Source organism: Struthio camelus, chromosome 3, assembly GCF_040807025.1.
Source record: "Struthio camelus isolate bStrCam1 chromosome 3, bStrCam1.hap1, whole genome shotgun sequence".
Lineage (NCBI taxonomy): Eukaryota > Metazoa > Chordata > Aves > Struthioniformes > Struthionidae > Struthio > Struthio camelus.
This window is the reverse complement of record NC_090944.1, coordinates 60,144,863-60,159,537: the sequence shown is the minus strand read 5'-3', so window position 1 is coordinate 60,159,537 and position 14,675 is coordinate 60,144,863. Positions and strand designations below refer to the sequence as shown.

The 14,675-nt window shown below is 36.0% G+C and overlaps 1 protein-coding gene across 1 annotated transcript in view; it reads left to right on the top strand.

The window, feature by feature from the left end:
- Positions 1 to 14,675, top strand: part of AK9 (adenylate kinase 9) — a 79,323-nt gene that overhangs the window by 40,560 nt on the left and 24,088 nt on the right. Inside the window, exons 20-23 of the mRNA XM_009676947.2 lie at positions 5,113 to 5,319; positions 6,041 to 6,171; positions 9,214 to 9,426; positions 10,015 to 10,308. Coding sequence (XP_009675242.2) covers positions 5,113 to 5,319; positions 6,041 to 6,171; positions 9,214 to 9,426; positions 10,015 to 10,308 — 845 coding nt within the window. The remainder of the gene's footprint in view (positions 1 to 5,112; positions 5,320 to 6,040; positions 6,172 to 9,213; positions 9,427 to 10,014; positions 10,309 to 14,675) is intronic.

Here is a 14,675-nt window from a genome sequence, read left to right as displayed (position 1 = left end):
CGGCAGATTTAGGAATGTGTGGAATTCTTTCCTACCACCCCTGTGATAAGGAAAAAATGATAAAAGACAGCATAGTTAGATAGACTGACAACTTGTAAATTAGACCTCTGAAGGGAATTTGTCTGGATTTTTAAATCCATTTATTTTTAAATCATTGCTACCTTTTCAATGTATTTTTCTTGTCGGTGTGTATTATTTCTTTAAAAATCTGTTATCACGGTAAATCAGCTATGAAGCACAATATCGTAACTCCTATGCAATAGCAAAGCTATAATTGTCTTATTTTATTTTCAATATTGTTGTTCCCTGAAACCCAGCTAGAAAGAAATCAAATAGCATGGAGGAAATCTTTTGATCATGATGAAGTTCAGATAACTGTACCAAAACTAAAACAGTATTTTCTTTGCCCATTTAGGAGCCCTTTTCCCTCTTCTCACATAAGGAATGTAATTCTCTTTTTCTTTTGTTGTCTCTCCCTTCTTTCAAATGTTTCTCTGATTTGCTTGGGCCTATATAATCTATTAAAAAAACTACATCAGTATGCAATAATGGCTGCTGGAAAAGTTTCCTTCTGCAAGAAAACTTTCTGGTAGAAGTAATCTAATTGAATTATGTGCCTAGAGTAGAGAAACAAGGCTGGAACATATGCTTGTCTATCATTTCTTAAATGTGGCTTATCAAGAAGGTGTACCATTAATTGTGAATGTTTTTGAGATTAAGGTTCATATGGAAACCTTTTATTCAAACTTTTTCCATGGATTTGTTACTATGTTCAATATTTTTCTCAGATGATGTTAGATATTGATTTAAATCCATTATTCTGCCTGTATATTTCGTAAGCTTCATGACCTACTCAGAACTGAGAGGTTTTTAAAGGGCAGGACCATAAATGATGATCTGCAGAATGCTAGATCCAGACAGCATGCATTTCCATCTTCAGTACATTACTGCTTTGAAAAGGCCTGTGGCTCACAAGGCAGGACATGTGATTTCTACAGTGTGAATGTGCCAAGGATAACATGTGCGAAAAGCAGTTAGTGTAAGCTAGTTAATGTATTCTTTGCTTATTTGCTTAAAGTCTGTGTTCATAATGGAATCATCGTTGCATAATACATAAATGCTACCCAAATTTACGCAGGTTTTACCTGGCTATATTTCTGTTTCATTTGGAATACATCGCTGCAGAATGCAACATAATTAATTTTGGCATTTACACAATATACTTGAGTGTACATAAGCAGATAGGTAGTTCCTATTTAGAAACACAGAATGAGACAGCAATGTCATTGTAGAGAATAGCTAATGCAATGAAATACGCACAGAATGATTGTTTAACTTAGTAAAAGGCAAATGTTTATAAACATTTTTCAGAAAAAAATTAACTTCTAATTCAAGATCAGAGTGTCTGAAATCTGCAAAGTGTTTCTGTTTAATGATATGCCTTTTGCACTTTTGGTTTATGTTTGGACTAATACTCATTCAAATAGAGTGAAGGTTAGCCACTGAGGTGTCAGTCTAATAGCTGTGTGTTGTTCAAAGCTGTAAAAGAGGGAGAATACATGAAGAATTTTTTGTTATAAAAGATCACAAAAATACTTGCTGAAGTACTTATATGTTAATCTATTATTTTTAAATGGTTCCGTTAAAGTTTTGCAGTTCATCTTGGGAACAGCATGTCAGGACACAGCAAGGGCCAGCTGCTCCCAGAGAAAAAGGGAGCCGAGTGCTGTAATGAAACCAGCAGGGCAGAGGCCACACCAGCCAAGGCTCCATCCCATCACCCCTGAGCAAGGCAAGCAGGGCAGACCCAGAAATGGCAGGCAGCTACAACCAAGACTCCAGATCCTCAGGAAAGTCCATGGTGATGAGGCAGGTCCGACATCAAACTAGGAAGTCAAGTCAAGATAGGCCTGCTGCAGGTAGCCAGGGTCAGGCACAGCCAAATGATTGCCAGACAGGTCACAGTGACAAGGAAAACAGTCCACAGGTTGGGGTCCAGATCAGTCAAGGTCCATGAGTAAGCATGGGCATGGCTGTGGCGGCACTGCAGGTGGGTACTCCCACAACGTAGCTCAGGCAGGGACTGGACACCCTCTGATGAACTCAAGTGGACCCCCTGGGCCCAGAAGCAGGGTGCCCCAGGTGAGGCTGGTCAGGGCCAGTAAGGCCTATTAGTGCCCCCAAGGCCCTGACACAGCATAGGAATTGCCCTAGAGTATATTATTTATGAGAAATCTCAGTTTATCAGATATATAGCAGAGGTGAATTGGAATATTGAGTGAATAAAAGTTTCAGCCCGAGAAATGGAAGAAGAATAAAATTCTTAAAAGTGTCTAAGTATTTATACATTTGCTATCTTTCTAAAGGTCTACATCCATAAGGAGATGTAGCCATCGCAGTGCCTAAAATTGCCATGCTAATTTTAAGTGCCTGCCTTCATGCATGGAATTAAAGGTTACAGAACAACAAGCAGGTTACAAGGCACAACAAGCAGAAGCTTGGGGCCAACCTTAGTGAGCCGTGAGAGAATGTCAAAAGGATGCGTATTTCTGAAATCCTGCGGCTTTTTAGGTTTAGCTAGTGCCGTAAGAATGGGACTCAGTACCTCCAGTTTTTTGGCAGTTAACTCATTGGGGGCAGGGAGCTGGCTTGCTTTCTTCTAGAAGATAGTAGTGGTAGTGACCACCACACTGATGTAATAGCTTCATGAGTAGATTAGCTGTCCAAGTAGGAGAAATCAGTTAAGTGTGTTCCTTAGCTGGTAGGCACTTACTACTATGAATCCCACTTTAACACTTCATGAGCAGTTTAACACTTCATGAGCCAGAAATATAAATCATTTTGATTTTTCAGATTGAAACAAACCACAAACCTAATTTGCAGTGCTGCAATTTTACAATTTTATTTAGTGTCAGGGAGTAACTTTAAAAAATGTTTTTTAACTTTTCCTTTTTCTATATTTTTAAGAAAAGGGTCAAAGCTTTTACCACACAAGGCATTAAGGCTTTCATTTTCAGTATTACCTCTCCTGTTTAGGTGTAGGAAGTTATGTATGGAAAAATGGCCCTTTTTTGGAAAAATCGTTAAAAGTTCATTGGCATATGCTGAACCTATTATTGCTTGTGTCAAAGTCTGTTCCTGCTCTTTCAAAGTCAAAACAAGACAGACAAAAAGAGGAGGGGAAAATTATAGCAAAGTAGAAAATTGCTCTGTCCCTTCTGCAAGCTCAATCTTGCGGCTTCATTTGTGGCAAGAGCATACACTCTTAAGTGCCCCCAAACTTATACTAATAGCAGGCCATTTAAGTCACTGCTCGCAAGTGCTTTTCTGGCTGCAAGTTGAAGGCAGTGAAGTCAGACAGAACACAAAAGAATAACGATAGGGAAAAGAAGAAAATCAGGGTTGAAAATGATACGCAGGCAGGGAATGGGGCTAGCAGCAACCACATACATTTCTGCCTGCTGGAGACTGTTCATGATTTAGTAAGGACAAGGAGTGGTAATGTCATCTAGACACCTCGGTATTTTATTTTATCTGGGACAGATCTTTTTGTCGGGGCTTTAAGGGCCTAACAATGTCTAAATGGATCCTAAATGCAGCCATAAGAACCGATGAATAACGTTCTCTTTTTCTGTTGGTATGTCCTGCTGTAAATATCAAGTTTTTAATTCCCTCTGGCTTTTTCAGCAAAATGGATGATGGTGGAAGCAGCTATCCCTTTGTTTTTTGTTCACCAAGTATGCCAACACTTTTGGCATGGTAGCATATAACTAGTTTCCCCATGTTTATCCTGAGCAGTGTCTGTGAACTTCTTATTTAGATAAATATATTCTTTCAATCTCTAACTTTTGTTTATTTTTCTTGAGAGAGTGTTATGAAACAGGCTTGAACTTCTCTGGTCTTAAACAATTGACAGTTGACAATTCATATTTTTGCACAACACATCTTATGAGATTGTCTCTTCTTTCCTTTATTCATTAAACAAATTATTGTTATGCAGCAATGGCTTCATTAATATCAACATTTTTGGGAGTTTCTCAGTCCAGATATTGACAGTGGGAAGCCATGATATACATTTTTTGTTTTACTGTATTTCCATTTATTCATTCCATCATTATTATTATATACTTACATTATTATTCCACTTACAAAATCAGTCACTCCTCTTCCTGAAGTGTTTTGGCTGGGAGATTAGATTTGCATTCACAGTCTTTCTCTTTCTATACCTATGAATGATTCTAGAGTCCAGAGAAATGGATTACGATTTTATCTCTCATTATTGGTACTTCCTGGAATTACTCCACACACATCTACCTCTGTAGCACTTCATAGCACCAGTATGTGGGCTCTGTAGGTCACTAGTATAGCTATAGGTCATTTCTCAACATGCCTGCAGACGTGAGTGTATTCTCCCCATAAGCATATGCCTGAGAAAGTGTAGAGGGAACATCACACAAAGTCATGTTCCAAGACTGCTGCTACTCGCAGGGCTTTGCTAGTAGTGAAAGAGAAACCTATGGACATTATGATGACTTTCAAATATGATGGAACTCCTCTATTTTATGGGAGTAACTTCCCATTCAACACCTGCAAGTTTTCCCCACATTCAGTAGGATAAATGGGGGTAATATCTGTTTCTTCCAGGACAGGGCATTTCACAGTGATTTCACCATGCTGATTGATTTGGCTGGGAAGAACCAAAATGTATCAGCAGATAACTCAGTCTGAATGGGAATTATGAATATTTAAAAGCAACTTTTAAAATTGAAGAACTACAAATAGACTTTTAAAGCATTAGTTGTTTGGTTGTTTAGTTTAGTTTAGTTTAGTTAAGTAACTGGACCTTCTTGGAGAAGCATTAGTATATACTCTATCAATATAATGAATGTGGCATTTGCAAAATCTTATTGTAAAATAATACTGTAATAATTACAGGGGGGAAAAAATGAAGCCAAATATGAGAAAAATTGTCCCACCGCATCTGAGAAAAATAAAAATAAAGTAATAATAAATAAATAAATAAATAAAAATAATAAATAAAGTATAATGATAATTTTTAAATGCAAAATGTTTTAGAGTAGCATGGTCTGCTAAATGCAATTTGATTTTCAGAAATCACACTACCTGAGTTTCCAGAAGATGGTTTTCCAGATGTACCAGAAATGGAAATAATTAAAAGGAAGATTGACCTTTTCATGCGTGACTGGCAAATAGTGGAGTCAGGAATCAGTGATTCACCCCTAGTTCAGGTTGTTGTTTTAGAGATTGCTGAGCAAAGTCCAGAAAGTCTCCTTAATCAAATTATCCTGGTTATGGAAAGTAAGTGGTGCTGTTTGTTACTTGCGTTTAACCTACTCAGAGGGATTTTGGAGAGCTTGTCTTAAGAATATATTGGGTGGGGGTCAGACTGATTTCTAAATCACTCACGTGAAGTGCAAACAAAACATACAGTGTTCTGTAAGTGAGCTGAAAGGGACTCTAGCAGTCTAGTTAAATATTATATAATAATATAATAAGTTAAATATATATATATGTGTAGTGATCCACCCACCTGCATAGATTGTCTTTCAAGAGTGGATTTTTAGAGTATTAATATTTTCGGCAATTATTTGCCCATGTGCTCGAATCTCTAACACTTCTGAGTATCAGATAAATAATACTAATAATACATTTTGCTATAATTACACGGATGCAAGTATTTTATTAACCAAAATGAATTTTATGCTAGCTTTATAATCAAATAAAATTTGACTGATGATTTGCTTAAAAGAAAATTTGTTTAAAATAATTTCTCCAATGAATAACATGAAAAAACTTTTCAGGCAGTAATGCCACTATCTTTATGTGTTTGTATAATCCTTTTCTATTAGGAGTTCCTATTGAAAATATCAATTTAGTTGAGTCAAAAAAAAACCCAGTAAATATTTGGTTTTGGGGGGGAATCAACATATTAATGTGTATTTATTTCATACAAGCAGGAGAACATTTTGTTCTATAGCCAAATAAAAAATATCTAAACAGAAAAAATTAACCTTTTCAGAACCTTTTAAATATCACGGTTGGGTATTATCTGCTGAAGACTTAGATGAGGAAGCAGAAGACCTCGCTGCTGAAGGGGAAGCTGAAGAAGAAAATGTTATTGAGGAAGAAGAAGAAAATGAAGATGAAGAAGTAAGCATACTGGCTTTGATCATTTATCATTTTAATTTAACTCACTTATTTTCAGTTTGAACATAACCTCAGAGACAGCAGATTTTGCAGGTGATTTTGCATGATCCAGCATATGCTTCAAGAACAGTTTCATTGTATTCGTATGTTTTGGCTGATAATAGTTTTATTCCAGCAGGAAGCTTAAATACCCCATGCTAGCAGAGACAATGGATGTAGTTAATCTGGTTAGATAACAAGGGAGGAAGGTTATAAACAAGACATATACTTAGATCTATCTTAACTTCTCCCAAAACTCGTATTATTAAGAGAGCAGGCCAATTGCTACATTTCACATTTCAGGTTACTGCTAGACCACATGCCTTGGTATACTTCTTTGTGGATTTTTCCTTCCTTTTGCACCTCAGAGGTAATCGTTCACTACGAATTTTATTAAAAAAGACATATCATACTTCTTATAAATTGTTAGAAATATTTCATAATTCTATGTCTAAAAAAAATTGCCTATTCTATGAATAAAATATTTTTAGAATCTGAAAGGAGTTGCTGTGGATCCAAATAGACAGAGAAAAAAAAATATATTCATCCTTGAGTGAATATAGATATTAATATTTATCCCTGTGACAATTTTCATATCATAATAGTGGTCAGTAAAGGAATAAGGACTGTCAATAGGAATACAGCAAGCTAAATGCTTGGAACATTTTAATGGAAGAGTTATAAATCAGTGAGTTTACAGTTTTATATTTCAATCTATTTTCATTTTTATTCATTATAATAGATTGGACAAACATCTTCAGATAATAGGGAATAATTTGTAGCAATGATTGATGAAGACAAATTGTTAGCCAATTACTTTTGGCAAACAGCATTAAATATAACAAATATTATCTGATGATCTATTGAAACCACTGTAGTTGCATGACACTCTTTGCCTTCAACATTTGAAATCCTAAAACCAAATTCAGACTACTAGGAAATGGTATGCCATTTGAGAACTGTGTGTTTTGTCAGTAAGAAGAGAGACAAATTATTCCCTACATTAAAATATGCTAAACTACATTTTTTTCTTCTAGTGAATCACACAATAAAGAATAAATTCAATAAAACATAAGAGAGGCCAAGGTGAACCTTGCTTCTCTTCAACCAACAACGGTTCTGTGAGCCATCATGTAAAAATCAGAATATGCAGAGTAGAAGTCTTAATGTGCAATCCTCTGTTTCATCTCAGCTACTCAAAATTTCCCAATACCCATGCAAATGAAATGAAAGATCTAGCTGCACCGTTCTTTTATTTTCATCCTATGTTGGAAGAAGTCCGTCACAGAACGTATGAGCATGGAATATACATACACTGTACTGGAACAGTATCAAGTAGATATTTAGAAATTAATTTTATTAAATATTCAATCTGATTTCATAATGCCAACTCTCATTGCCATTTCTGAAGAGATCCACTTTCTTCTCCATGTTTAGAAGTAATAGAAAGTGAATTTTGAGAATACAGTAGGACAGGTTTTTATTATAGATACTTCAGTCTTAATTTTGGTCTTGAACAGCTAAGCATGATATTATCACCTTACATTTAAAATGGTCATTCTTTTCCTCAATTGCCTCACTAGATTGGACAGATTGTTTTATGACTCTGAATCTAAAAGGTGCATATTTTTATAGACCTATATTCAGCTTAAAAAAGATTTTGAGATTAGTTGTTGACCTGAACTGTTATAAGTTACTGTCCTCCAGCCTCTCACCAGTACTGAGAATGTTTATAAAGGCACTAGCACTTGTCTCCACGTGTAGTGGCACAGTATACAGTGTGTTTATTTAGAATCATGGAATCACAGAATAATTTAGATTAGGAGGGACCTCCCAAATGCATTTAGTTCAACCCCCTCTCTAAGACCGACCTCAAAGTTAGATCCAACTTCAAAGTTAGATCGGATTACTCAGAGCCATGTCTGGTTAATTCTGAGTATTTCCAAGGGTGGAGTTTCCACAAGCTCACTGGGCAACCTGTTCCAGTGTTTAATCACCCTCATTATGAAAAATCTCTTCTTACTAACTAACTGGAATTTCCCTTGTTGCAGCATGTGTCTGTTGCCCCTCATCCTTCTTCTGTGCTCCTCTGGGAAGAGCCTGGCTCTGTCTTCTCTATAGCCCCCATTAGATCCCCTTTAGCCTTCTCTTCTTAGGACTGCATAAACCCAGTTCTCTCAGCCTTTTGTTATGCATCTTGTACTTAATCAAAAGAAAATCTCATCAGAAACTTCAGATATAAACACATTTATTTGTATTTTCTACTTTTTGACCTTGTTCTAAACAATAACATCAGTTTGCACTATGAAAGTTATTCATACCAAACAGGACTTTGAGAAAGCAAAACATAGTTATTTTTTAAAACATTGCAAACCATAGGTGTAACCAGAAATCTACTTCAGATGAATTCTTAGGTATCAGATTTTATCCTTGACTGTTGGGTCACATTACACTCAAAATTTCACCCTCGACACCTGGAGGCAAGGACAAACTTAATAAAGAAAAGTGAGTCTCTGTTTCTTGGAAAGAGTGAAAAAGCAGTCATAGGCTCATCATTACTGAGACGGAAAGTCCATATGGATGATCCTGATACAAAAGTCACTTGGTCTTTATTGGGGTAATTGCTTTATTATCCCTATTTGTATATCGCTAAAGGCTATGTACATCCCACAGACAATCTGTCTACTTATTTGAACTTAACAAACAGTGCTGGACAGCACTGCAAAAGTATGCTACTTAAACAACCAGGAAGAATTACATCCTACAAGGAAGAAATGAAGTTCTTTAACTGCATGATTTAGAAATGCAGCTTATATCCTAATGCAGAAATCATCCTTTTTTAGACCTATGTGTAACAGAGAGAAATAATGTGAGAAATAATCAAGGACACTTAAAATATGAATAGTCTTGAGGATGCCTTTCTGATTCAATGCTCAATTGACATGTTCGATATTATGTTTTTCTACTTAATTCAAACACTTCTTGAATTTTTCAAAACCTTTTCAGGAAGAAGAAAAACGTAACGAGAAGAAAAGGCACATGGGAGACACAAAACACTTTTGTCCAGTCAGTCTGAAGGAGAACTTTGTCCTTTACCCAGGACTCTCTGAACATGCAGCTAAATATCAAGAAAAGACTTACTATTTTTCAACCTCTGAGAACAGAGATAAGTTTTTGGAGAACCCTGAGGAATATGTGGCTCACAAGGAACCAATACAAGTGAGAATCTTTAAGACTGAAGTAGACCGATAATAACAGATTAAAGTCACTGTTTTCCATTGCTCATTGTAATAGTTTATTATTTCTGATTTTTTCTATGTAAAGATAGGTATACCAGGCAAGACCCTGAAACAAATATAGCACGTTTCTTCCCTAGTGACTTTACAGTTTATGTTTAAATTAACACATTGAATGAAGCATGCAGATAAAGCAGAAAAGAAGGAAGATGATAACGGTTTACAATAATCATGAGGAGTGATTAACAAATCTCAAATATTGATTTTTTACTATTTTTAACACTTTTTTTTAAGTGAAGGAAGGATAAGAGATGTGCCGATTTCACAGAACTGTATAATAGGCTATCATTTCTACCTACTGGCAACACCCATCACAGAGTATTTGTTCAGTATTTCCAGAGAGCAGGGAGTCTGTTTGGAACAGTAGTTGAGGACGTGGAAGAATTAAAATGCAAAATGATGTGACTGTTCTTGAGGCGATTTTTATAATGATATTCTTCGAGTGAAAAATAGTAGAAGATGCACTGTAGAGTCCCAATTGTTACAAAGTATTTCAATTTTTTTCCTACAGGCTCCTCCCTTAAGGGTGTGCTTACTGGGGACTCATGGATCAGGTAAAACTACTTGTGCACGATGGGTAGCAGATAAAATAGGCATTTTCCATATTCAGTTTGAAGAATACCTACAGGAATTGATCATGCTCAAAACTAAAAAGAAAGTTGGACCTGATTTTGATGAAGAACCTGAAGAAGATGACAGCAAAATAGCAACTCTTTCACGGGAACTGGAAGACTTCTCTCCAACCATGACTGAAACTAAAATTGAGCCTGAACATGAACATGAATTTGGAAAGAAAAGCCAACAGGTAATAGTTGACCTTTTTTGTGTCCGTACACAAAACAATCATTTTCAGGCCCAGACAGCAATTTCCAATACAATTTTAGTTTGATAAAAATTGCTTATGTTAAATTATGAACTTGAAAATTTCATGGGAATAACAGTTATTTCCAATAAAATAATGTACTTAAATTTTTTTCTTTTGAGTGCCATAAGCATTGTCCAAAACATTTCCTGGAATTATGTATATATTTTTTCAAATTAGTAGAGTAGTCGCTAAACAGGACAAAGAGGATATTAGAAAAAAACAAATTTCAGACAAATAATGAGAAGATATAGTTTTCTTTAAGTATTTATAATACACGCGTACAATCTGGTGTATGTACACCAATTGCACAGGAGTTTAGAAATGTTCACTAGCAGTGCTTTCTGCACTCTCTCAGGTCAAAGAGCATAGATGGAGTCTACCAGCCCTTCAGTCTGATCATCCCTTGTCAAAGAATCAGAAATATTTCAGTGTTCATAACAGGGCGAGCTAGTAATTCTTTTATATAGTAGGTTTTGTATTTAGATCATAGTATTATGTTTACTTTGTCTATTTGCAGCAGAGTTTCAAAACAAAAAAAACTTAGTGTAAAATATGTCTTGTAGTACAAAAGTTTTGTCACTCATGGCTGGCTGTTCATGATTCTGGTAAAATAATTCATTAAGGATAGCTTCAGAAAATTAGATATTTTTCAAAATCAGTTTGAATACCGATAGAAAATTTTTATAAATTTACACTCTAAAACACATCTCTTTCAGAGTACAAGTTCCCTGAACAATAAACATTTACATGAAGTAATGTTTATTAGGACCTCAATCTATGCTCTCTTTTCGTTTTTTTACTTTGGTGTGTGTCAGGAAGCCAAATGCATTCTAAACCATAGGGTGATTATCTCACAGTATTACATTTTCTGAAAAAAAGAATTTTTCACAACAACTTACCAGTTCAACTAAGAAAAGTTAATCTGAACCCAAGTTATTCTTAAAAAAGTCAATTGGAAGTCGTGCCTTTTGAAAGCAGGGTTCCTACAAGTATCCTCAATTTGTGCTAATAGCTTCCGCGTTGTATGCCGGTTTTGGTGTTTGAATGCTCTGCATGTGACTAGTCATTTCTAATACTGTGGCTATATAGAATGATATCTGTCTGAATTCTGGTCATGTATCCATACTCAGTAGCCCTACATAGCTTCGATATCTTTCTTTGGATTGCATGAGAGGATAAAATTTGCTCTTTAAAAGTGCAAAACATTCTAACGTAGAACATCGTCTTGCAGTATGGGACCATGTATATCTAAGTGGAAAACATCTTGTGGAAAACAAAATTAGAAGAAACTGTGATCATTTCAGTTTCCCTTCCTTTGAATCAAGCATGCAAATAATTAAATCCTTAACAACTGTGCTTGTTTTTAAGTTTCTCAAAAGCTCCTACAGACATTCTTTTGGGTTCCTGATGCACTAGCTCAAAATGCTTCCATTTTTCCCTATTTTAGGTTTTTGAAAGGTTTATCTAAGATTTTATCTAAGATTTTTTGATTAATAAAGGAATTAATTCTATCAGGCTACTTTGATTTCTAATGGAGCCTCCCTCCCTGCCCCAAGCTCGTCATTTTGCTCATTTTACCACTTTTCAATGAAAACCGTACTTTTTCACAACCACTTAAGTACATCCAGTCAGTAAGATTCATTCATTAATGTTCCTATGTTGCATTTCATGTGAACAGTGTCACGCTAAGGGCTCAACTTAAGTTTATTGTAAATGCGATATCTGACTTTCTTGTCAAACTATGTTGGCATGTGTATTAGCATTTTAGTTTCTACCTAGAACATGCTTTAGAAACAAGTCTCGTAGTTGTCCTCAGTTTCCACTCTTTGGTTCACATCATGGAGCAGTTTCAGAGTGCATGAACTGAATTCATTTTGACTGAAACTAAACACAAGTGCTTCAGAAACATGCCTAATGCATTTGATCTGCTAATGGGTGTTCAATCCGCAGGAGCGGATTAAGCTAGGCCAAAGTGCTCTCTCAGTATAGTGTAGACGTTGGGTCCACTGCACCAACTGCTTTGCTCTGCAGAGTTGCTGCTATTGTCTTGTGCTATCTGATGACGTACACGTAACCAATATATTAATTTTTCTTCTGAAACTTTGCTCACTTTTTTAAGAAGCAAAGCTACATAATTAGGCAGTTCAAAATGCATTCCTGTAATATATAAAAAGACTCTCAGAATTCACTAAACTGTTAATTTTCTCATGGGATCAGAGAGAAAAGGAAATCGGAGATTTACAAAACGAACTGCAGATTGTATCAGAAGAATATATACTATTAATAAATGGAATCATTCAGTGTATACTATAATTTATTTGATGACAGCATAAGCTAACTCAGCGGAAAATTTTAGCAAACAGTGATAATGAAAATATGTAGAACAGTTTGACAGAGCTTATGTTTTTTTCCCCAGTGACAACTTCAAACACAATTACCCAAGTTGAACAGGAAGTTCTGAAATCCTTATTTAAACATCTGGTTTCTATCTGCTGGAGATAACAGGCCTTTTTAAATACCATGCACTGTGAACAACGTGTCCACATACTCAAGGAAGAAAAAAGGGTTACTGACTTGACAGAAAATGATTTTTTATTAAGATGATGTCTATAGATGGATTTAAGGACCTGCCTTCCTTCCTCGACAGTCTTTCATATGAATTCAGCATGGAGAAGGAACTGAGGACAGTGTTCAGACTATTTTATTCATGCCCTCAGGAGCAGGACCATAAGGACATGCAATATTCTTGTGTTCCCTAACAAGCAGTATTTGTCACAGAAAACTTTGCTAGCTGAAAACTTCCCATGCTTCAAGAGTGGTGAGAACTTTTTGAAGAAACAGTTACTGCAAGGTAGTAGCAGTATTAAACACTAAACTCTAGAAAAACCACATTAAGACCACAAAGTCCAACACTCAAAAGATAGACAGTGGTAGAAATAAAAGTATCTGAGTACTCCAATCTGCTTGCTCCTATTCCCCATTTCACACACCTACTCCTCTGCATGAGTATCCTACTCATTAGTCACTGGATATCCACTTCATTTAGTTTGCAATGTGTATTTGCTTTGAGGATGAGTTAGCAAGTTATGTGGCTAATTAGAGATGGATCTGTAAAGCAAAAAAGTTGATGCTGAAGACCAAATGTCCTCACTATACACATTTCAGGGGGAAGGGATGAGCACTTCTTTGGACTAGCTCTAATCTGGTCCCATGCACTGAATAACCATTATTGGCTGCAACACGTTAATGGTAGGAAGTGGCTGGACACTGGACATTGTCCAATTTCATTTTGTCCAAAAGGAATATAGTTCACACATTCCAAGACCTCTTTGTGCTATGAAGAAAAGCATGGGGAAGATTAGGAGATTTGTTTCAAAAGTACCCTCCTGTTCCAAACTAAAATGCTAATAAAGAAACACCCTTCATGCACTACTCAGACACAGATGGCTGCTTGTAGGATCTTTTCTTCATATGTTGTTTTCTTTTCTTTATATATTGTTGAAGCTGAACCTGTGAAGAAGTTGGAAGATGTGCAGAAAATAAGGCAGGATATTGAGAAGGTTTTCTGCTTTGCATAGTTAAGACAGTTCAATGTTGTCTTGGAGAAACAGATTTATCACTGCTTCTGCTACAAATTTTAATGAAATTATTGAAATTAGATTACTTGGCAGTGGCCTCAAATTTATTTTGTATCTAACCTGAGACCATTTGCAGAAATGCTCAGTATTCACAGTCCCAGTTAAATTTAGTTGCTACACCTGACAAATGCACCTGCAGGACCATCTTTTAGAGCAAGCACCTTATCTGCGTTGTCTGCAGGCAGACTTCAGTACATTTGAGGCAGCTATTTGGACAATTACAGAAATTAAAGGTGAGCAGGCAGCAGAGCATACTGTACCCATGCATTGGAGTACAGTACACTGGAGTACTGTTGGAGTACATTAGAGACTGCTCTTAAAGAGTAATGTAAACATAGCCAACGGAGCTGTGCTTCCTAAAATTAACCTATTATGTAATGCTATGTTACAATTTTTGTAGTCTTTATATTCTTGCTTTAATATAGTTTCTATGTGCAATTACAGAAACAATAATATGTTTTCAGAGTTTCTGAGGCCCACTTTTACATCTATTGCTTGCAAAGGATGAGCTAATACCAGTTAAGGGGGGATGTTATCCTTGACTGTGGAGAAGGTGACTCCTGGTATTGCCAGCCCTCAGTTTGTGCCTTTCTGCTTGATGTAAAGTTGTCTCAACTCTAGGGAATTACCCAACCCTGAGCAAGTGGAAAATATCGCAAAAGTATGCCA